Raw genomic sequence first — 21815 nt, 5'->3', positions numbered from 1 at the left:
GCAGTAGTAAATATCAAGAATATTCCATATAGATGTAAATAAACACATATTTTTTTTTTAATTCATGATCATGCTTTCTTTTGCTGAAGATTTCGTATTTCATTCAGGGTCTTGTGCTTTTCCAATGTCATTTTCAATTTCTCCAATATCAGGGATTTGAAATGCAACACTGTCAATAATTCCTCTACCAATTTCAAATCACGGAATCCTAGAGATCATGCAATGCATTGGTAAATCACAACGCCACTTTGATAATCTGAGTTTACCTTGCTCTGCCTTCTCTACATATTCAAGAATCAGATGTTCGGTTTCTGGTAAGAGATCAGGTTAGTTTAGTTTAGTTTTTTTTTTCTTGCATTCAATTTCTCTCTGAGCAAAAACTTACGAAACATGCATTGCGCATCTAATGCCTTTGCATATGTCAAATAAAGGTCAGACTCCAAATGTTTCGACTTCATAATGAGCACTTTTGGAAAGATGCTCTCCAACATGAAGATTGACTTTTCCACAACGACAGATTGATTCAGGCGTAGATAGGCTTCAGCCAATTTGATAGTGGCTCTGTAGTAGTTTTTGGCATCAAATGAGCTTTTAGCTACTTTGATGGCTTGTGTCAAGAGAGGAATGGCCGTGGATGGTGTACTTAGTTTCTATTTTGGCCATTAGCGCGCTTGACGACGAAAATCATTTAATGGCTTACCAGATGGATAGTTGCTTGCAGAATCAGATTATCACCTAATTGAGATGTTCTGTCCGTCTTCTGAATGAAATCATGTACTTCATCAAGTATCAGTAAAGCTCTTTCAAACTCCTTTTTCAGCATAAGTTGATAGGCATGATCATGACAGGCGATAAAGTATTCTTCTGAATCCGGTGGTATGGTAAGTTGCAATAGGTCGTTTTGATGTTCAATCAGGTTGAATTTTCTAGCAATCGCTACAGTTTTAGCAAAATTGTATACATTCAACTCATTGACAATTTACCTCTTGCGTTCCATCTGTCGGGCAATGCGTGCTTTTGTCTGTCTCCAACCCATCAGAAAATCACTTTCGCTCTGATACCTCTTTGTAAATAAATCAAGCACATTAATAGCTTGGTCCAAGTTTCCCGATGCTTGCAACTGTAATGAATAGTCTTTTATATTAGTTACATGCAGTGGTCTTTATTGATGAACACTTGCCATATTAGCTTCGGTGATGATGGTCTTTTCAATGTCATCCAGTGATTTGTCGTTTGATGCATTTGCTAGGTCCAAATATGATTTTGCCAAGACGCTGTTGCCTGAAAATGAGCTCATGTTAATTATTGCTTCCATTGGAGTTTGGCATACAGTGATTACCATATCGATGCCATGTCAAAGACGTTGTCAGGAATTGAGCACGGTCCATGTGTTGTATGTCGTTCATGATGATGTGAATCAGACTCTTGTAGAGTAGTTCAAACACGTAACGGCATGGTTCTCCCTAATTGAAATGTATGGTTCATCGACAAATTGAATCAGAATGTACTCAAATACTCACAGTTCGTAGTAGATTGCGGGCTCTAGTCAGTGTTTTAAGATTGTTTAGATAGTCATCTGTATAGGAACTAAACTCATTGAATGGATGGTTCTTTCGACAGACTTCAATCCAGCTAGTACAAAAGTCAGCTCTGGCTATATTGAACATATACGAATGGCATCCTTACAACTGAACTTCTTGTAAACAAAGTTCGTCCTTGTTAGATCTAGCTGAAGATAGCGCATCATTCAAAGCCTGTTTGTATCATAAGTAAGTGCTAATGTGTATCAACTAATGCAAAAATAACCCACCGACAGTGCATTGAAAGAGTGTCCAAATTTATATTCCATGATACCCAAATGAAGCAGTGCATACTGTACGTTTCTATACAGATATCAGCAGCTAGAGAGACAAAAAGCCGTATACGCATGATACTTACACTCCTTTATCCAAGCTCATATCAATGGACAAATGCAAATGAGACAATGACTGAATGTACTCCTTGGTTCTGGTATAATTAAGGTATCTTACTTGTCGCAGGATATTGATGGGAGGCACTTGTTTCTCGAATTTATCGAGATAGGTGTGCAATACAGACGGACTAATGTTAGTTGTGCCTGTGCGTTCAATGGTCTCTGCTTGGTATCTCAAGAAGGCTGCTACATTGTAATCAGATATCCAGTGTGTAGTGATGTCTTGATTTGCAAACTCAGTGTCTCCTGCCACTCCATCGAGAAACTGTTGATATGCTTGAAAGATGTGTTGTAGCTGATCAAATGGAAGTGTCGCATACTCGATCCTGCATTTCCTCACAAACAGGCCCATCACACTTGATTTATCCTGTTACCATCATTTTTAGGGTTCCACGACTAGAGACAGCGTGATGGTTCATCATTTACCAGTTTCAATTTATCGTGTTCGTCCTGGAAAATGAATTAATGGGATATTCATGCAAATCATTGTTTCTTTCCTTGTACCTCTGGCTCAGAGTCTAAGAGTGGCTTCAGGGCTGTGTAGGTTGAGTCGACATCAGTAAGCATGGAAGGAGCATTTAACTGGCATTGTCCATACCATTCATAAATACATTCAAAAGATGCTGTGTCCGGATGGCTGTCAGCTAGTCCAAACGTCAGAATCAAACCAACATGGCATTTGTAGTAGACATGTACCTCATTTTCAAGAAACTGTAGTGTTGTCTCAATAACTTGGCGGTCATCACTCCAGTTTGATATTTCTGAGAAAATGTCCTTCTTTGATGGTTCAGAGCAAGTCTTTCTGATGTTCTCCTCGTTCTACGACAAACTAGTATAAATAGTGACATTTCAGATGGGTTGCTGTTTGATTTACCAGAATGCTCTTTGTGATGTAGATGGCAAGCTTCGGCAGCAATGAATCGTGTATACTGAATTTACAAAAGTTGTCAATCAAGACCAGTAATGCTATCCTGTACGGTGTAATGAATCCTACTTGAAGCATGATGTTGAAAAAAAAAAAAAAAAAAAAAAAAAAAAAAAGAAAGGACAAATATAAAGAAAGTCCATTCGCGTGGTAAAAAGCATTACCCACTGCAGACCCGGACAAGCAAAGCACGAGTCGGGAAACGCGATCAAAAGGTTTGGATTAACCTTCAAGTTTCTTAGTAAGGCAAGTGGATGCATAATAATGAAGGCAAATGCATGTTCATTTATATAATTGATTTGATTTGGGGTTAGGGGATATATTTGGGTGCTATTTACAGAGAATGAAATTACATTGTTTACTATGATACACATTGAGGGCATGATCCAAAGTCGTCGTTCTTGTAGAGTCCATGTTCTTGACAATGTGAACTGCAGCGAGTGCAATAATCTTGAGGGTCGCTCGTCAGACTACGATTGCAGCCAGGGCAACTGATTCTACAAGCATCACAGGCCCATCCCTTGGTCAGCGCCACACCACAACCACAACGGGTCTCTGAACCATCAAATTGATCATAGTCTTCATCGTCATTCTCGACAATTTCTTCGTTCAGCAGGCCCTTTACTTGATCGATATCATCTGTAGTAGCTGCCACACAGTAAGCAGAATGTTGCATGATGGCCTGTTTGATGTCTTGATGTGTGTTGTCATGTAGGATTGGAAGTGCTGGCGAGCTTTTTCTACGTGTCATTTTTGAGAAAGAAGAAGAAGAGCAAGAAGGAGCGTTGTTTACACAACGATTATAATGAATTGATAAAAGCGAATTAAATAAAAAGTTACACATGATTTTTAGGATTAGATTGAAGAAAAAAGAAAGGGCTTCTATGCTTCTTGATTCCATTTTTGAGTGCTCTTTATATAGAATGGGAAAGTCTGTCTGTCCTGATTTTACATCTTGTACTGTAAAACCAGTTTTTTTTTATACCTGTGGTTTCATATACTATTGTAGAAACCGAGGCTTGCTGTGTCTCGTTTTTGAAAGAGCAAGCAAGTTTCTAATGAAACATTTAGCCTTTCAGTCAGTCAATGAGTGAGTCAGTCGCAACGGCAGTAGGCGTATGTCAAGCTTCTTGTCGTAGTAGAGAGATAAAATCGCGCAGAACATGACATTCACTGTAGACATTCGAATCAGGATCATCATCGTGCCATGTTCCGATTGAAATCATTACAGAAAAAAGAAGTTTCTGATAATCTGTAAAAGACGATGATTTATGATGGAAGTCTATACGACTACAGAATAAAGTGGACATATTTAGTACAGAGTTGATTTTTTTTTTCGCGAATTTTGAATAGAAACTTCATGCAAGCGTGTTCTGGATTTATGAAGCCATGTACATCAATTTGGGGGGGGGGGGGAAACTGATGAGCGTCTGTCTCTAAATCAATTAGCAATTTCCTATACGAGGAAATGTTTACATTTGCTATTTATTCATGTCGCTGATGAATGAAACAAATTTGATGTTTTTCATTACATGCATACACATTCAAGATGTCAGTCAGCAGAGAACGAACCACGTTTCCAAGGGGGTTTTTTCCAGAGTGCTTTGAACATTGCTTTGAAAAAAGTGGAATGTTTATTTTCATGATTACAAGATTTGGTATACTTGATAGAAAGTTTCATATTTTACTAGTTCAGTTAGATGCACTATTCTTGCTCCTTTTTGTCTACGGGTATGATTTGGAAATGACGAAGACCAAGCTTAGATTTTCCATTCTGTTCTATCATTAGCTTGGTTTATCTGCGTCTTACAATGGTGCCTGAGTCTCAATACACCTTTCAGTGTTATCCGGCCAAGACCAAATGTCTTTGGCCACGACAAAACGAAAACCATGGCGTTGTTACTGCAGCGTGTATAATTTGTTTATCCTGTTATAAGATATATAATGTGTATATATACATGCTTAGAACAATCGTACGAAACATTTCATTTTAAATTTCAAATATGATACATTTTTATCGGTTCGGAGAGGCTGTTTACATTGCTTATGTGGCGGATACTAGAACACAGAGACTGTAACCGGATTTTTACTGATTTATGGTATCCAGGGAACAAATTGACGAGCAGCCGTTAGTTTATCATCAATTCAGGATTATACACATCCAGGTTGACTTTTCATTCGTGTGGGGATCACAACTAGTTGAAGCACTTTCAACATGATTCAAGGTGACACCATCCTTAAATGATGCCCACCTCACACTGACTTTGCGTGTAACCCATGCTATCACTACGCCATAATACAAGGTCGTTGTGTGTGTGTAATCTGCGTGCACTGATTTGAAAACACAATGTTGTGTGTCATTGTCTATACGTTAAAAACCATGCGGCCGACACGCGGATGTAGTCATCTTGATCTTCTTCAGGAACGCTATAAAAGAGAACCTGATTTCAGATTTTTTTCTTGTTCTCTTTACCTCTTATATCCCCACAAATGACTGATTCAATTACATTTCCTTCTGCCTCCAACATGTCTAAATTATCAGCATGTCCTACAACTAAATTACCTCAAGCTACAGACTGGATTTTCCAAGACTTCTTCAATACCATGTTGAATGGGGATGACTTGTTGACACCATCCATTCACATTGCAGAGTTGTTTCCTCAAGAAAAGTTGACAGAGGCTACATTCAACCTGTTACAAAGCACATTTTCTGACGACTGCTACGAAGCATGGCATGATAACAATCAAAGTTGTACCACCATGACAGATGACCACATCTCTTTGCCCGATCTTGAAGACCCCGCTAAGAATAGTTCTTGCTCTATCATGAATAGTAGTGATGACGAAGATGAAGACGAAGACGAAGAAGTACAAGACTTGGACATGTTAGACAATCATATTCATGGTGTCACCTTTCAATCGGACTTGCTCCAACTCTCCAATGTTGCCCCGGTCCTGATCGAATCAACTATATCATCATGTACAACAATGTCATCGGTATCGTTCCGTCAATCCATGGATACAGCAAATGTCAGCATAAATCAAACACTGACAAAGAGAAAGTCAAATTCATCATTCAGTTCCTTCAAGTCGTTTATGAGTGTATTCCACATTCCCAAGAAATCTAAGCTGGATCATGACTACTCCTCCATGTCGGTGCCTTCAATGTCTGTTCCGCTTCCTGCTCCTGCTCCTGCTACGACTATGATGGTGCTCAGCGGTCAGCAAAGGAAGCCTTCCTCCGCTTCTTCCTCATTCTCGAAAAGATTCTTGAGATACTTTAAGCGTCGCTCCTAAAGTAACTGTACCCCCATTTATACCTGTATATAGTTTCTCTCTGGCAGAGAATCCCCCCTCCCTCTTCTTATTTGACTTTTTACGTAATTTGCAACAATATAAAAGAATATTTGATATAACAACTTAATAATATACCTGTCTTTGTTTCGTTGCGATGAATGAATGAAGCATCATTATTACAAAATACTTGAGAAGCTGCTTAAACTATGTTCCATTTAGCCATATTTGGCCAAGGTAACTTCCATGACTGAGGGTTTTATCTCTGCAATTGAGCAAGTTAATTGAATGAAGAGGTGTTGAAAGCAGTGATAGTAAGAGCCATGCGGCTTTATACAGATGTTTGTAATCTTCCCATGAGTCCGTGCTCGTTTAATGCTCAAGGAAAAATGTCACATAACAATGCCAAGCATTGAAGGCGTTATGTGATGAGGTGTTTAAGCTGGGATTTTTGGATGTCGCCATAAGCGGCTTAAGCTTCGAGCATCTCCCCAGTACGTATTTCATTCAAAAAGATGCAAGAGAATAGCTACAATATCTTCAAGTAAACGGTACACTCCAGATCATTGGCTTTTGTCTCATTGGCCAAGATATAGACCAAGTACGTATTATCACCAGTAATAATGTGCGCATTGTCGTGATTTGGTCATTGTTGCTGCTACGTATAAACATCTCGTGAGCCAAGTAAGCGGTGAGAAACTGTGAATTCACATCATTTTTTGGAAAGTCAAACGAAAAAGACAGTTACGTAACTGAACAATGTTACCTCATCATTAATGATCATGTAGATATCACAATATTTCGATAATTCTTGAGCCAGTGCGCACGAATACGCACTTTTATACGAGACACATGTAGGGATTGAAAGAGTCAAGTTTAGAACATGATTCGGAAATGAACAGTTACGAACAAAGAGTCATCATACAATCGCTCAAAACATAAACGTCTCCTTGGTTATTAACGTGTTCCCACATTAATCTGCAAAGACTTCTTACTAGAGCCTATGGTCGTTTTTGAGTAATCATCCATCGCATTCGAAATACATGATGACAAATAAGAAAATCATTTTCCATCCAGAAAGCTTCATTGATACAACATCTTCAACGTTCTCATTTCGGGCATGTAATGGAAATCATCGTGCAACATTCAGAAACATAGCTGAAATCCGCATATCTCATTAAGCAATGCTCTAGACCTTGCAATCTAGAGTTAATTCGACATTTGCAACAATTAGAGAGGAGCCCCTTAAATCCAAATGTATTGTCTAAACAAAGGCATAGCTATGTACAGAGAACAACAAAACAGCATGTCACCCTCATGGTTAAACACAATGTCGCACGAAATTAACCAACTTGTGTTGTTGCGTTTGTTCCACAGGCAGCGCAAACGATCGACTAACACCTCATATTAAAGCTAAATTGCAGTGAACTCCTATTCCATTCAACATGCATACAGCATGAACACCAGTTTCAATTAACAATCAGATCGTAAATGTGTTTCTTGACAACAAAGCATTCTTCCTTTGTAAGAGAGACACACTTGTATTTCGAATACAAAATGTCACCGTATAAATAATAAGATATTTTTCTGATGGAGCTCTCAAAAAAAAAAAAAAGAACAACCACCATGTGCAAGTTCACAGAACCAATACCTGTTTTGTTAGACTCATGGAATGCAATCGAACACAAGCCATTATGTCTCAGGCTAATCTCCAAAAAGTTTAAAATTGAGATTGTTTCAGCTCTTTGTGATCCCCAACAAGATGTCAAATCAATGCTCATTGCAAGAGCTTTAGCAATCTATACATGCTTAAAGAGACGCGATGATTGCTGTGGCCTGTATTTATGTACTAGCTGATTGATCTCGCTCTGCGGACTCTTGCCGAAGACACTTCGAATCAGGGACAGTATATCAAGTAGATTTTAAACAATTAATAGTAAGATAAAGATTATGTCAGACTCAGGAGGGAGTGAGGGAGGTATCCACCTACACACCCCTTTGCTTATACACTGATATCAAACGAAAGAGTGATGTGAAAGAGAATTCAAGTTTTAGGCGGTATTGATAGACCACATTTTCTGGTAATAGAATTGCCATACCATTCACTGCTGTTGCTCTTGAAATGGTGACATAAAAATGGCCAGCGTAATCTTCTTCTACAGCGATTTCTTTTTTGAGAGAGTGTGTCATTGCAAAAGACATCTTTATAGAAAAAAAACTCACATGCTAAAACAGAACAAGTATTCAAGCTAAGCAATTGTTCTTTAAGTTCATGATCCTCATTTAATCAGCATCGCAATCATCATTGTTATCATCATTGCCATCATCCGAAAGGCATTTGGGCCAGCCAGCAGCAGTGCCGCCCGCCAAAATTGGTTCAAGCTCAGCTTATTTTCTTCTGTTCAAGATTGGGCAGATATTGTCCTTTTTCGACTTCTTTAATCTATTTTGGGATATCCGACTATATAAATTGTAATGATCACCCTACGCTTCCTAATACATTCTTGAAGCACTTTTCAAGGCGTTTCCAATGGTGCTAATTGTTATAAATGTTTTGACTGAAATTATTGAGCAATTTAATACAATTTGAAATGAGGTTTTTAGCGAAAATAGCCATATTTTGCATATGAAAACCTCATAAAAGTGGTTTCAGAGGTTGCATTGGATCGATAGAAACATTTTAATTAAATATACACCATAGTAAAAGTCTTCATTTTTGAGGTGAAAAACGCGATTGTTTGATTTTCAATGAAAACCATGAGGGGTACCTCATGCTTTTTGGTCGAATTTTGACAATGTTTTTTTTAATCCCCAAAAAGTTGAGCAAAGGTGTCAGGAAGTTACTGCTACTCGAGTACAATTGTTTGGCGTTATTCCGGTGGCTCAGAAAGGCCTACATGCCAAGATATAGAGGCTTGAAAGCTGTCAAATTTGGTTATGTTTTTGTTGTATAGCTTTTATTTACACGGCATGAATCACATCTTTGGTAGCTGTAAATTACTGGAAGGGTAGTTTTACAGCCTGTGCAACTTCTAAGTCGAACAGGAGGCACATTAGTTTTTTTAAAGCTAATTCATGCAGATTTTGATGCGTTATGTTGTTGGTGGTTAGCTTATTAATAGTAGGAATGAAAGGCTGAAGTTGCTGCTTAAATACTACGGTCTTGTATCTTCGTTTCGCTATAGTAAAATGATTATTATTAGGACCAAAGCTAAAAAATATTAGATTGGATGTTTGATTGTTCTGGTTTTGCACCTTTGCTTTGTTTGGTAAACCCCCCCCCCCCCTGATAGGCCGATGTTACTAAATGTTAAATTAGATGCGTTTCGTTCCTGGAAGAGGCTATTGAACTGTGATTGATAGATTCACTAACATTATCAATCAGATGCTCAAATCGTTGCCACCCAGCCCACGGTCTTCTACAAGGCACCTTCTACAGATTGCGGAGTCGTACTTTGTCTGCATGTCTTTACATGATTCCAAATATTGACATCTGTCCGTGCTGGTCAAAGCATCCCCCGCAGTTTCGCCGCCATCAAGAAGAAATGATCCAATAATCCAGCCTCAAAGGTTATCGCTCTTCGCCCAAAGGATATACCGAGGGTAATGTCAATGTGGACTTGATGTAAATATCATGTTACTAATAGCACGTTTTACAATCAATTTTTCAAAACTCCATATAATTTTGAAATAAAAAGGTAGTAGTTACTTCATTGTTAAAGACTGAGGTATTGCAAGTACTGTTTGACCAAATAGTAATCTTGGATCATGATATACAGCCTTCATGTAGTCTGTCGGATGTCATCTTGTGTTTTGATGTATATGCAATACATTGCCTTTTGTTGCAAACCAGTCTTATGCAAAGATCTTGGCATTCATATACATACTTTTTATAGCAATTGTCGTTCCTAGCTGACATGCAATGAATGGTACTAATGGGGTCACTTTTCAACCTTGAAATAAATGTGTATATTGAGATAGTCAAGGAAAAGGTGTCTTTAGAGCTCATTTAGCTTGTCCAGTAGCACATACTTGGATGCATATGCAGTGGTCTTTCTAGCTGATACGCATGCAATTCTTGTCACAAATGACTAAATCCATCTGTGTGCACTGCGTTGCATGGTTGATGTTAAAACATCTGTATGCTGAATAGCAAGATGGAATAGTGCCACGATTGGTCCTGTTATTGAGCCTCAATGTAACAAGTTGTTGCACATTATCGAAAACTTGTTAGTAGCCTCAACCATTCACCTTATGGCCAATAGCTACTTTGTTGCAGAGAAGGCGGAAGAGGGTTGCTTTGTAGAACCTATTTCATATAAAGCCTCAAAGTCGTACTATGTCCTGCTCTCATCCCAGACGATTCGCAGCTGTGCATAGAGCGAAACGATAATATACACTCTAAAGTGAAGCTTTGGAGTTGGATCAAAACCTTATATCCCATGTAATTTTGAGTAAGGTTAGTAGCACAGACTGATAACCAATGAATATCAATGAGGTAGCGTGTACCTAATATCGATGTCGAAATCTGTTTGGATCACATATATATGTATCCCGGATTTTGCTTACATATTTGAATAAAGGAGGCTAAATGAATCATTTGTATGCTCCTCTACCATGAGTGGTACCTGATTTATGAATCATGTCTCTCGCTATATGTGGACCAATACTTTGGAAATTCCACTTTCCTTTTATGATGATAAAGCAAAATGAAGTGATCAATGTTATCAATCGACTTGATGGCCTAAAGAGCTCCTCTTTAAAAAAATGTACCAAAGACGATGGCTGTTAGTCATTCAGGACTATATACTCAGCTGTTACGCAGCATTAATTATAAAGAACACTCATTATAGGGAGAACAAGACAAACATAGAGCTATTAAGGGGAATAATATACGAGTGTTTATTTGAAAATAAATGCAATCTAAACTTTACTTGCAACACAACGTTCGCTGAGCAACTTTATACTATTACGTTCATGTGCTGCTTGTCTACAGCTCATCAAATTTTCACAAACATGATCTTCTGGTAATCTGTGTCGAGAGCAGAACTTGTGTTGACAGTATCTACAATCACCAATAATCTTGACCACTTTATCAGAACAACTTGAGTATGCACATCTACTCTTCTTTCTTGGTGCAGGCTTCTCGTCACTTGCTGTTGTTGTTGATGAAGAATCACCTGACATGTTTCCTCCACCACGAAGACGTAATACTAAGTGTAAAGTGGACTCCTTTTGGATATTGTAATCTGACAAAGAACGACCATCCTCTAATTGCTTGCCGGCGAAAATCAGACGTTGCTGATCTGGTGGGATACCTTCCTTATCTTGAATCTTTTGCTTGACGTTGTCGATGGAATCGGATGATTCTACCTCTAATGTAATTGTCTTGCCAGTGAGGGTCTTGACAAAGATTTGCATACCACCTCTTAAACGAAGCACCAAATGGAGGGTGGATTCCTTCTGAATGTTGTAGTCGGAAAGAGAGCGACCGTCTTCTAATTGCTTGCCAGCGAAAATCAAACGTTGTTGATCTGGTGGGATACCCTCCTTATCTTGGATCTTTTGCTTGACGTTGTCGATGGAATCGGATGATTCTACTTCCAAGGTGATTGTTTTACCAGTGAGTGTCTTAACGAAGATTTGCATGTTTGTTTGTTTGAATATAGTTATTTTTTCAGGAAAAAAAAAATTAGAGAAAAGGAATCTGACGAGCAGAAAAATCAGCATTATTTATACCAAAAACTTGCACAAGGAAAATGATGTTATTCATCCTTCTGCAAATACCAATCAACTTGCTCATTTTCGAAACATTCCCTTATTAGGACGGCATTGGAAGTGACCAGAAGGATTGTATTTTCAATCATCCCCTTTGGCTCTTCCGCAATTATCCTCAACGTTCTAATCATAGTCTTAACATATATAGTAAATGTCCTTACGTTAATTGACAAATAAGATTGATTCATTGTGTTCATTAATAATTGCAAAGCATATCCATGTGGTGATATCATTGACGTCTTTGAACGAAATTTCGTTGTAACCCATCACACATTTTTCTCTTTTTCCATGCGATATTTTTTATGCAAGCGTAGCTTTGAGAGAAAAGAAATCTTAAATGCACAATGTTAGAAAAATGGAAAATTGTACCAGGAAAAAAAAAAAAAAAAATCAGAAATTCCAGTTTTATTATTTTGATTGATTTAAGCAATGAGCTCAACAACACCGCCAGCTTCCTTGATCTTCTTCTCAGCGAGGCGAGAGACGAAACGGGTGCGAACGATGACGGGTTGAGAGATGGTGCCCTTGGCCAAAACCTTACCGTAACCCTATTGATTTGGAGCACATTAGTTTATGACAAATGTCAGAACATTACCATTGAATTACTCACCTTTTGGAGGGCATCGATGACAGGGACCTTCTCGGTGTTCTTGTATTGCTCACGAACACCTTCACCGGCGAGAGTCCAGATTTGATCAAGGTTGACAACAGGACGCCAGTTGACGTTGTTTTTCAAGTGGAATTGACGCATACCGACCTTACCAAAGTAACCAGGATGGTATTTATCCATGTTGATACGGTGATGGTGTTGACCACCAGCAAGACCACGACCACCAGGATGCTTTCTGTGCTTGCCGACACGACCGTGACCGGCTGAGACGTGTCCACGCTTCTTTCTGTTGTGATGAAGTCTGGTAGGCTACATGGAGTTCATAATCAGTGTCAATTGGTATTAAACAAACTGCCAGATCCTCAAGTAAAAGATGAAGAGAGAATGGATAGACGTGAAAGCAGCAAAAGATGTCGAATTTGTCATGATGTTCATGGCCTATTTCGAATGATTTGACTGAATAACGTTGAATATTCATAGAACGAAGAGTGAAATAGAGTTTTCTGGAATCCATCGCAAAATCCATCCATTTAATTCAACATCTGTTAATCCATCGAACAATTCATCCATCCGCATCTTTTACTCTTTTTTCGATTCCATTCTACTCATTGTGTCTACTTGAAGTCTGGTATGGATGCGAGGAACTCACCATTTCAGTAAAAGAGGAGGAACTATCAATTTGCTTGGTCTCTCATTGATTTTGTCTTTCTCGCTCCTAATCAGATCCCTATATCCCCCTCCCACTCTCCTACTGCTAGCAGCTAAAAATATCCCCGGGCCATTTGGGTCCGCACCGTAAACTATACTCGCTTTTATTGAATTAATAGCTTCAAATCAATATTCAACTTGTCTTTACACACATCTTGATAGCGTTTAAAATGGGCTAGTGTCGTTTCTTTTTCAGGCTTTTGAATAGCAAAAGACGTCAATGCTATTAATCCTTTTTGGCCCGACCTATCGTGGAAATATATCACTGACAACATGGTTGATATTTCCTTTTCAGTGTTAGGTAGATGGCCTGGATAATCTAAAATAGTAGCCATGCTCTCTTCTGTCACTTCTGTATCCGTTGTTGCTGTTGCTGTGTTAGACATGATGAATGCTAGTTCTGGCAATGTACTCTGCTTGGTTTGATAGATGAATATACAGCCACTCAAAGCTGATTCGGGTGTCACGGCATGCTGAATGATGTGATAGTCCAGTGTTTTTTCCTTCATTGCGTAAAGCACTGGTTCTACTACAGTCTCGAGGTAGAGTTTGTTGATTGTCTCATCACAGAACTCGACTAGCACTGCTGGTTTCAATCCGAGTAGTGCGAAACCAAACTCACCATACAATAGCATGTCTTCTGGTTTTAGATCTCCAGCAAATGTGATATGCTGGATGGTCTTTTGGTCCAAGTTTTTCCAGAATTGCTGTTCTAATAGTGCGAAATACTCGAATGCTTGCTTCACTTCCATGATATGCTTGGTTACTAAGGAAAGAGATGTTGCAATCAAAGAATGGCAGCATTTGATGACTATCTTTGTGACGATGATGAAGTTTAGGTAGTATGCTGATGCTCAGCACAGAAAGTGTCGACAGAAATTATCCAAGGCACACGCATGCAATTGGCCATGCTACACCGCGCTAAACATCTTCGCATGTATAGCGTTCTTGAAGGAACATTTAGGATAGCCTTGCTAAGATTGCACTTTACAAACGTTGCCGCAACCTTCTGGAAACCGAAGAAGGGCTATGGATGAAAGAGTCAAAGTTTTCCTCGTACAAATATTAAACGAATCGTCTAGAATCTTGCATGCATTTTAATTTTGGAATCTGCAAGATGAAGCCGGGAGTCTGTCAAATGTTTTATTAATAGCATGTTATACGTTAAAAGATTTTCCAAGTTTCCACAGATGATGGTCTGAGCCGATAGCCCCTAATCGGAAGGCCTTTCATTTGAAATGCAGCATTGTAGAACGGACAGAAAGGGCCAAGTATAAATACATATTTTTCTCCCTTCACTTCTGCTGCGCCTGCTGATGTGATTTTGCGTATTTATGAGTCCAAATAAGATACCAGTTCTAGAAAATTTAGAGAACAGAGAGGGGTACAGTAGCATTGTCCCGGCAAATCCATACATCAGCTAGATCTAACCTTATCCAAACATGTAAAAGCTTCTTTGATATGCCCGTCGATACCAGTGCTGATCTCATTGTATCAGAGGGAGCAGACTCGAAAACACATTCTGATCAACAGCCTCGTGCTCATCAACAAACCAGTCGACAAACGAATTCTCAAGGCGAAACGAGCATCACCTTAAACAGCAGCTCATGCAGTAGCGACAGTTTGAGTGAAGATGAAGTCCATCTAAGTAAGAAGACGTCTTATTTTCCAAAACATTTGGGACATACGCTGTTCACCTCACCAGAAAGATACCAATCCAAGACTAACCATGATGATAAGACTCATCCAGAAGCGCCAAGTGAAACAAAGACAGAGAGGATTATAGGACGCATTCAAAAAAGAGCCCCTGGGCGCATCATACGGCGAATTCTGAAATGTACCATAGCTTACTTTATATCCACATTGTTCAGCACGATTGATCCTTTAGCAAAGGCATTGGGCCAAGCCCCGTTCATTGTATGTTCGGGTTGTCTTTTAAGTCATCCTGGCCGAACTGTTGGGGCACAACTGGATGCCACAATCACATCAGCATTGGGAGCAGGGTTAGCTATTGTCTATGGCTTGGCTGGTATTGCTGCTGCAACGTCGTATAATGCCCAGCATCCTAACTCGTATGCTGGAAATGGTATCAATTGCTTGTTTCTCGTTGTGGGTGTATTTGCTGCTCAGTTGATACGTCAAAAATTCTCCAAATTGCACTTTTTCTCATTGCAATTTATGGTCGTCTTGCTCTTTTCCATGACAGCGGGTGTAGGCTATAAATCGGTGCCGTTGAGGCTCTCGAGCGAGTTTGGATTGCCCTTTCTGATCGGTGCTTTCGTGTCTCTATTTGTAAATGTAATATTCTGGCCAGAAACTGCTGTTGATGGCCTTGGTATGTTGATGTTTCTTTGGCAGTTCACTTGACAGATAACTCACTCTGCATTCGACAGGTCGAACGCTGAATCAGACACTCTATGATACCAAAGATATGCTGAACATGATTACAAACCAGTTTTTCCTTAATCCAAAGTCTGAAAGAGTTTCTGAACTAGCTGTAGATACACTGGCCGAGAAGATGAGGGAGGGCATGATGAAAGTCAATACAGCATATAAAGAAGCCAAATACGAAGTATCTTACGCCTACTCTTGCTCTTCAGACTTAAACCCAATAAGGCAATCTCTCAATATCGTTACAAAACACCTCAGCATTCTTGGTAGAAGCCTCAAATCAGAACAAGTGCTATTTGAACGCAATTTTTCATCAGAGGATGAATCTAGTCGACACAGCAATATACCCCAAAGTGATGAAAAGGACAGCGAGATGGAGACACGCCCTACTTCTGGACCGGAAACTTCAAAAGAGACTGATATAGGTAAGGCGGCTTTCACAGCTGCCAATTCTTATATGCAAAGTGGTAGCTACCATAGTCCATATAGCCAGCACTTGAATGATCAGCACAGCAGTAAGGATATACATCAGAAAAGTGTGCAATTCGAACCGGATAGTAAACAGCCATCTAATTCAAGAGGGAAAACAGGCCATGAAGATGAATTCCACCCTAATGAGCCAATGGATTGGCCAGATCAAAGAAAGAGCTTACCAGCATCATTGAGGTCAGTTTTCTCCACCTCACAACCTGGCACTCCCAAAGGTGAAAGCAAATCCTCAACGCACAATCCTCATCAACAGCAACCGCAAGAGAGTCTTTTTAAAGAAGACGAAATGTCAGATTATAATCAACACACTGTGCGCTCTGTGAGATCCTTTCTTAACCTCAATCGACTGTCAGGAACGCTGCCGAAGCCTCCTCAGAGACCCGACAGACATATCAGCGCAGACGATCGACAAGTGTTGGTGACTTATTTGGAAAAGCTGAGAGACCCTCTACTTTCACTTGCAGTGGAATGTGGTGCTGTGCTTGATTGTATTCGAGATAGCTTGTGCGAACAGCTTGACATGTCCAACAATAGTGATGCAAGTATTCGACACACAAGCTTCTGTGCTTATTTGCTTCATACGTTGCAAATCAAAACGGTGCACACGGAAGACTATCAGAACTTTTTAGACAAGAGGAAACGCAATGCTTCATTTCTGTGCAACTGCTCGGATACGTTGCGTTTACGTATTCAGCAATTCGATCAGTGCGAAAAGGAGCGCATGCAAGCTCTGTACAAAGTCAATCTATCGCATATGCGTGGAGAACGGCTAGATATGGGTATTCGTGATGAGCTATTCTTGGTCTTTTTCTTTATATTCACCATGCGGGAAGTGGCGAGCAGTTTGGAGCAGATGGCTACCGAAATGAGAAAGCTGCAAGAAAAGACACAAGCACAAATGAAGAAGGACAACAAATACAAGAAGAAGAAGACGCTTTACATGCCACAGGTCACCACTCAAACATGGAAAAAATGGTTTTACTCTAATAGCTACCAGGAAGTCCAGGACCACGGTGGATACTCATTTGGCTATTTGCAGCACAATATGCTTACAAGTGTTGGTCAGAGAGATTTGGAAGAGGAGTACAAGCTATCCCAAATATCCACCAACAGAAACAACAGTAATATGGCAGCTGTTGATACAGCAGATGATATATCTGTCACTAGTTTCAATAATGCCAGTGTATCCTACGAGTCAACAGCTAAGCCGAGAGGAAGTATCAAGAAGCAAATGGCGGATGATGCTATCATATTGACAGAATTAGAAGCGGGGCCTCGGCAATCTGCAAACGAACATTCAACTAAGCCGCCCCCCTTACTGAGGTTAAGATATCGTCTATGGCTGATACTGAGATACCTCCAAAACTATGAATTCAAATTTGCTCTCAAGTTGTCTGCCGCTGTAGGTATTTTAACAATTCCAGCTTGGCTACCAGATTATCAGCCTTGGTTCGCTGCCATTCGAGGTCAATGGGCTGCATTAACGGTAAGCGATTGCTCTGACATTTGATTCACATTTCTCTAATATCATGTGTTCTTATAGGTTATCTCTGTTATGGGTCCAACAAGGTAATATTTGAATATGGAATTGTCGACTCATTTTGCTGATTATTGCTCAAACAGTGGTGGCACTTTGTCAGCTGGCCTTTGGAGATTGGCGTCCACCATTATTGGTGCGTTTGCAGCCTGGGCAGTACTGGAAATAGACGGTGGAAGTGGGGTGCTACTCTCTGGGTTCGCTGTAGTCTTGGGTAAGTATCGCCCAGTCGATCAGTTATTACAAGTCAATAACATACTATAGCTTTGCCATTCTTTTACATTCATTTCTCGACGTCTTACAGCAAAGTAGCAATCATCACATTGGTCACGTACATGATCATTGCCCTGAGCCAATATGTAACGCCATCTTATCCTGAACAAGTTTCAAGCATGGTTTGGTAATATGTGCACTCAAAATGCCTTTCAAGCAGCTAACTTTATCGTAAACTCAGGCAACGAACACTAACATTAATCATCGGTCTCTTTGCTGCATTGATACTTAATTGGATGGTTTGGCCATTCATAGCTCGTGTGGCCATCCGCAAGACACTGGCCAGCGCCATTGGGGATCTGGGTGATTACTTTTCTTATGTCATGGGGACTTTTCTGTACCATAAAGAAGGTTTATTTCCTACGCAAGATGAGTTCAAGGAAGCTGAAAGGATGGAACGCAAACTGGAGAAGATGCTGAATACATGCAACGTACTACTCGAACTCACGGACCATGAACCGAGATTGAAGGGCCCATTTCCAAAAGAATTTTACCGAGAAATGCTTATTTCTGCACATAACTTGCTAGATAGGATGATGAGCCTGAGAATCATTCTGATGAAAATGTCGCCTAGTGTCAAGAAAGATGTCAGAGGTTTGGACATTTATCATTATCGAAGAGACATGGTGAGTTAATTGCAGTATGCAATTAGGTATACACAGTGTTGATTATTCAATCACCCTTAGGTAGCATCCATTTTGTTACATTTCTATACGCTATCTGCCTCGCTGAAAGCAAAGATACCATTACCGTCATTCATGCCATCAGCTCGCGCTGCAAGATCACGGGTTTTACGACACAGACGTCAAGAAGACCGGCCAGAAAAGCTGCTTCGTTATCGAAATCTGACTTGGTTTGCCATGGGATGTTCCACTGAAGAGATCATTAATGAATTAGAGCATTTGACAGATCTGGTGAGATTCATCGTGGGTGATTCCAAATTCACCTTTAAAGCAAGACGCTTGGAGAGAAAAGAAACCATTCGCAAGAAAGCTATTTGATTGCTCATGTTCTCTTCTCGATCACTGAGATTCAATAGCACCCCCTTCCTACCAAGTTTTTGTTGCGTGCAGGCAAAATAAAGCAGACGACTTTTTCTTTTCCCTTTCAATCATAATTCATCTAAAAATGGCAGATACTCCTAGCTCAAGATTTGGCGAGCTGCCCACATTAGAACTGCCTTCTTTCTTGGAGTTCTTGAAGCTAAAGAACTTTCCATTGAAAGTGTATCCTTCAGTGTATGAGCCTCCTCGACCTACAAAGGACACCTTGTTCATCTACGGCCCTGGTTATAGAAATAACCAAGCGAGTTTTGATGTCGACTGCCTTGTCATTCAGGTAAGTGAATTGGCTGCATTACTGGGCAAAAATTAACACGATCTATGCTGTTAGATGTATCTCAAATTCTGTGGCATTGATTTCCAAGTGAACAACATCAACGAGCCAGCTGCTTCGCCTTCAGGTAAGATTGTTGTAGTGCATTTTGGATTGCTTTTTGATGCGAATCAAAACACAGGCAAATTACCCTTCTTAGCCACAGTATCCGGCTCCATTTACAATGATCAAGAAACTGTCAACTGGGTCAAGGAAACAAGGGTAATACTTTTCACTAAAGAAGCTGTCAACTGAAGCTGATCCATTTATTCTTGATGCAGAATTTGGAAAAGCATTTATCAAACGACAAAGACAGAGAACAAGCCAAAGCATTTGTAACACTTGTCGAGACAAAACTCAAAGCAGCATTGGTAAAAAAAAAAAAAAAAAAAAAGGGACATATTGGTGGTGTACAGCGTAGAACTGAAAGTAATCATTGCAATGGATTGTAGTTATTTTCCATGTGGTTAGAGCCATTGAACGCCAATCAAACGACATATAAATCTTACTATGGACATACACCTACTCCCGTCAACATGATAGTGTCCTACAAGAAGCAAAAAGAAATTGTTCAGAGTTTGTTGACGGATCGTGACATTTTGGTCAGAGAGGAGGTAAGACGGATTCATGTTGGGTGAGAATTTGGGACTAACGTAGGGGAATGTGGGTAGATCTATCAAGACGCTGCGCAAACATTAGAGGCTCTTTCAGTAAAGTTGGGTGATCAGCCTTACTTTTTCGGATCAAGGTAAGATTTCGAACACAATGAGGAATAGAACGCAGGATACTGAATCGATTCGACTATGCAGTGAACCAACATACATTGATGCCGTTATTTTCTCCTATCTTCACTCCATTCTAAGCATGCCAAAGATTGTGGATGGTGATTTTCCTGAGGAAGAAAGAAAGCAAGCTGCAACATTGAGTAAACTAGCCCGTAAGCATGAAAATTTGGTGAAATATGCAAAGGCCATCTATGAAAGTTGGTTGAAATAAACGATTGTTCGCAGAGTATCATAAAGAAATGCTTACTGCTTACATGCCATGTTGAAATGCTGCAAATCATGAATAGAAAATTGCGATTACATATATTTTGGTGTTGAGCCAGGCTGGCTGGTGTTGTCAGATATGAAAATGATCAACAAAAGCAAAAAAAAAAAAAAAAAAGAAAAAAAAAGTATTCAGACCAAGCAATAGCCCTTCCAGGTTCATGACCCCATTTAATCAGCATCTCAATCACCATTGTCATCATCAGAAAGGCATTTTGATCAGCCAGCAGCAGCGACGCCCGCCGCCAGAATGGATTCAAATGCCGTCAATTTTCCCTGCTTAAGATTGGCCAGATTTTGCCTTTTTTTCAACTTCTTTAAACGATTTTGTGAGATTCGACTATATAAACTGTGATGATTCTTCCACCCTTCATTAAGCTACGCCCCTGGTGGTAGGGCGAAGTGGTAGAACTCCCGTATGCCAACGGGAGGATTCCGGTTCAGATCCTGGTGAACGCAAGTTGTTTGATTTTTTTGACGTATTACTGATGTCCTCGTTTGGTGTTTTGTACTCTTATCCATGATCTATATTTTGACAATTTCCGCAAGACTGTACTGGCTCTAGGAGTCGCACCTTATTAGTAGTAGATCTCTTTCCCAACTTAATTCAAAAATATCTTATTCCCCTTCATTGCAGACATTGGGTCCACCAACAGTCTTTTCTATCCCTCAGTATGACATTTAAAGGACTTTAAATAAAACCTGGAGCTCGTCTCCCCTACAAAAAAAAAAAAAAAAAAATGCTTCCTTAAGCTCTCCTGGAGTACTTTTCAAGGTGCATCCAATGGTACTAAGTAAAATAGATGATTTGAATAAACTTATCAAATGATTTATGAAAATATGAAAAGAGGTTTCTGGCTAAAATGTCGAAATTTTACATATCAAAGTCCCACAAAGATAATTTCAGAGGTTGCTTTGGATCGATAGAAACATTTTGATTCAAGATATACCATAGTAAAATCTCCATTTTCAAGGTGAAAAACGCGATCGTTTGATTTTTGATGAAAACCATGAGGCACCCCTCATGGTTTTCGGTCGATTTTTGGCCATGATTTTTTTTTTTTGGCCTAAAAAGTCGAGCAAAGGTATCAGCAAGCTACTACTACTCCAGTACAATTGTTTGGCACCATTCCGGTGGCTCAAAAAGGTCTACATGTCAAGATATGTAGGCTTGAAAGCTGTCAAATTTGGTTATGTTTTTGTTGTATAGCTTTTATTTACACAGCATAAATCACATCTTCATGGTATCTATTTACATGTTGATAAAGTTCATTTACATATGCCCCATATTTGCATAGCTTATTATTGTATTCAAACTACGGTATTGGTGATTCAGGTACATCTACATGTGTGTGGAGTGAACTAGACTAGATTCCAATCATAAAAAAGATCCAAAAGAAATGTCATCTCAGTCA

The 21815-nt window shown here is 39.6% G+C and overlaps 8 protein-coding genes across 8 annotated transcripts; 3 read left to right on the top strand and 5 right to left on the bottom strand.

Annotated features, from left to right (window-relative positions):
- Positions 1–68: 68 nt before the first annotated feature.
- On the bottom strand, positions 69–2975 carry ATC70_000744 (uncharacterized protein; the record flags this gene model as incomplete). The annotated part of the gene is made up of 16 exons (XM_064820155.1): positions 69–208; positions 267–311; positions 386–650; positions 701–926; positions 984–1120; positions 1181–1281; positions 1340–1463; positions 1521–1632; positions 1687–1754; positions 1811–1883; positions 1939–2339; positions 2399–2422; positions 2477–2508; positions 2571–2616; positions 2669–2791; positions 2847–2975. 16 exons carry the CDS (start codon positions 2973–2975, stop codon positions 69–71), a joined length of 2046 nt encoding a protein of 681 aa, XP_064684075.1.
- Positions 2976–3258: 283 nt separating this feature from the next.
- EFTUD2 (U5 small nuclear ribonucleoprotein component) lies at positions 3259–3648 on the bottom strand (the record flags this gene model as incomplete). The annotated part of the gene is made up of 1 exon (XM_064820154.1): positions 3259–3648. The coding sequence occupies one exon, from the start codon at positions 3646–3648 to the stop codon at positions 3259–3261; it is 390 nt and encodes a 129-aa protein (XP_064684074.1).
- A 1739-nt stretch (positions 3649–5387) lies between these two features.
- On the top strand, positions 5388–6194 carry PKA4_1 (cytochrome c oxidase subunit 1; the record flags this gene model as incomplete). The annotated part of the gene is made up of 1 exon (XM_064820153.1): positions 5388–6194. One exon carries the CDS (start codon positions 5388–5390, stop codon positions 6192–6194), a length of 807 nt encoding a protein of 268 aa, XP_064684073.1.
- Positions 6195–11114: 4920 nt separating this feature from the next.
- On the bottom strand, positions 11115–11840 carry ATC70_000741 (uncharacterized protein; the record flags this gene model as incomplete). Its single annotated transcript, XM_064820152.1, has 1 exon — positions 11115–11840. The coding sequence occupies one exon, from the start codon at positions 11838–11840 to the stop codon at positions 11115–11117; it is 726 nt and encodes a 241-aa protein (XP_064684072.1).
- Positions 11841–12391: 551 nt separating this feature from the next.
- ATC70_000740 (uncharacterized protein) lies at positions 12392–12759 on the bottom strand (the record flags this gene model as incomplete). The annotated part of the gene is made up of 2 exons (XM_064820151.1): positions 12392–12517; positions 12580–12759. 2 exons carry the CDS (start codon positions 12757–12759, stop codon positions 12392–12394), a joined length of 306 nt encoding a protein of 101 aa, XP_064684071.1.
- Positions 12760–13391: 632 nt separating this feature from the next.
- Positions 13392–14039, bottom strand: ebp2 (rRNA-processing protein EBP2; the record flags this gene model as incomplete). The annotated part of the gene is made up of 1 exon (XM_064820150.1): positions 13392–14039. One exon carries the CDS (start codon positions 14037–14039, stop codon positions 13392–13394), a length of 648 nt encoding a protein of 215 aa, XP_064684070.1.
- Positions 14040–14748: 709 nt separating this feature from the next.
- ATC70_000738 (uncharacterized protein) lies at positions 14749–18978 on the top strand (the record flags this gene model as incomplete). Its single annotated transcript, XM_064820149.1, has 7 exons — positions 14749–15622; positions 15681–17653; positions 17711–17736; positions 17791–17918; positions 17969–18104; positions 18159–18603; positions 18664–18978. 7 exons carry the CDS (start codon positions 14749–14751, stop codon positions 18976–18978), a joined length of 3897 nt encoding a protein of 1298 aa, XP_064684069.1.
- Positions 18979–19105: 127 nt separating this feature from the next.
- TRM10_1 (tRNA (guanine(9)-N(1))-methyltransferase) lies at positions 19106–20347 on the top strand (the record flags this gene model as incomplete). The annotated part of the gene is made up of 7 exons (XM_064820148.1): positions 19106–19315; positions 19370–19439; positions 19494–19573; positions 19633–19722; positions 19804–19965; positions 20023–20099; positions 20161–20347. 7 exons carry the CDS (start codon positions 19106–19108, stop codon positions 20345–20347), a joined length of 876 nt encoding a protein of 291 aa, XP_064684068.1.
- Between the last annotated feature and the right edge of the window lie 1468 nt (positions 20348–21815).

Source organism: Mucor velutinosus (genome assembly GCF_035048745.1).
Source record: "Mucor velutinosus strain NIH1002 chromosome Unknown tig00000041, whole genome shotgun sequence".
Taxonomy (NCBI): Eukaryota; Fungi; Mucoromycota; class Mucoromycetes; order Mucorales; family Mucoraceae; genus Mucor; species Mucor velutinosus.
Note: the sequence above shows the minus strand (reverse complement) of the source record. Positions and strands in the feature narration are given on the sequence as shown.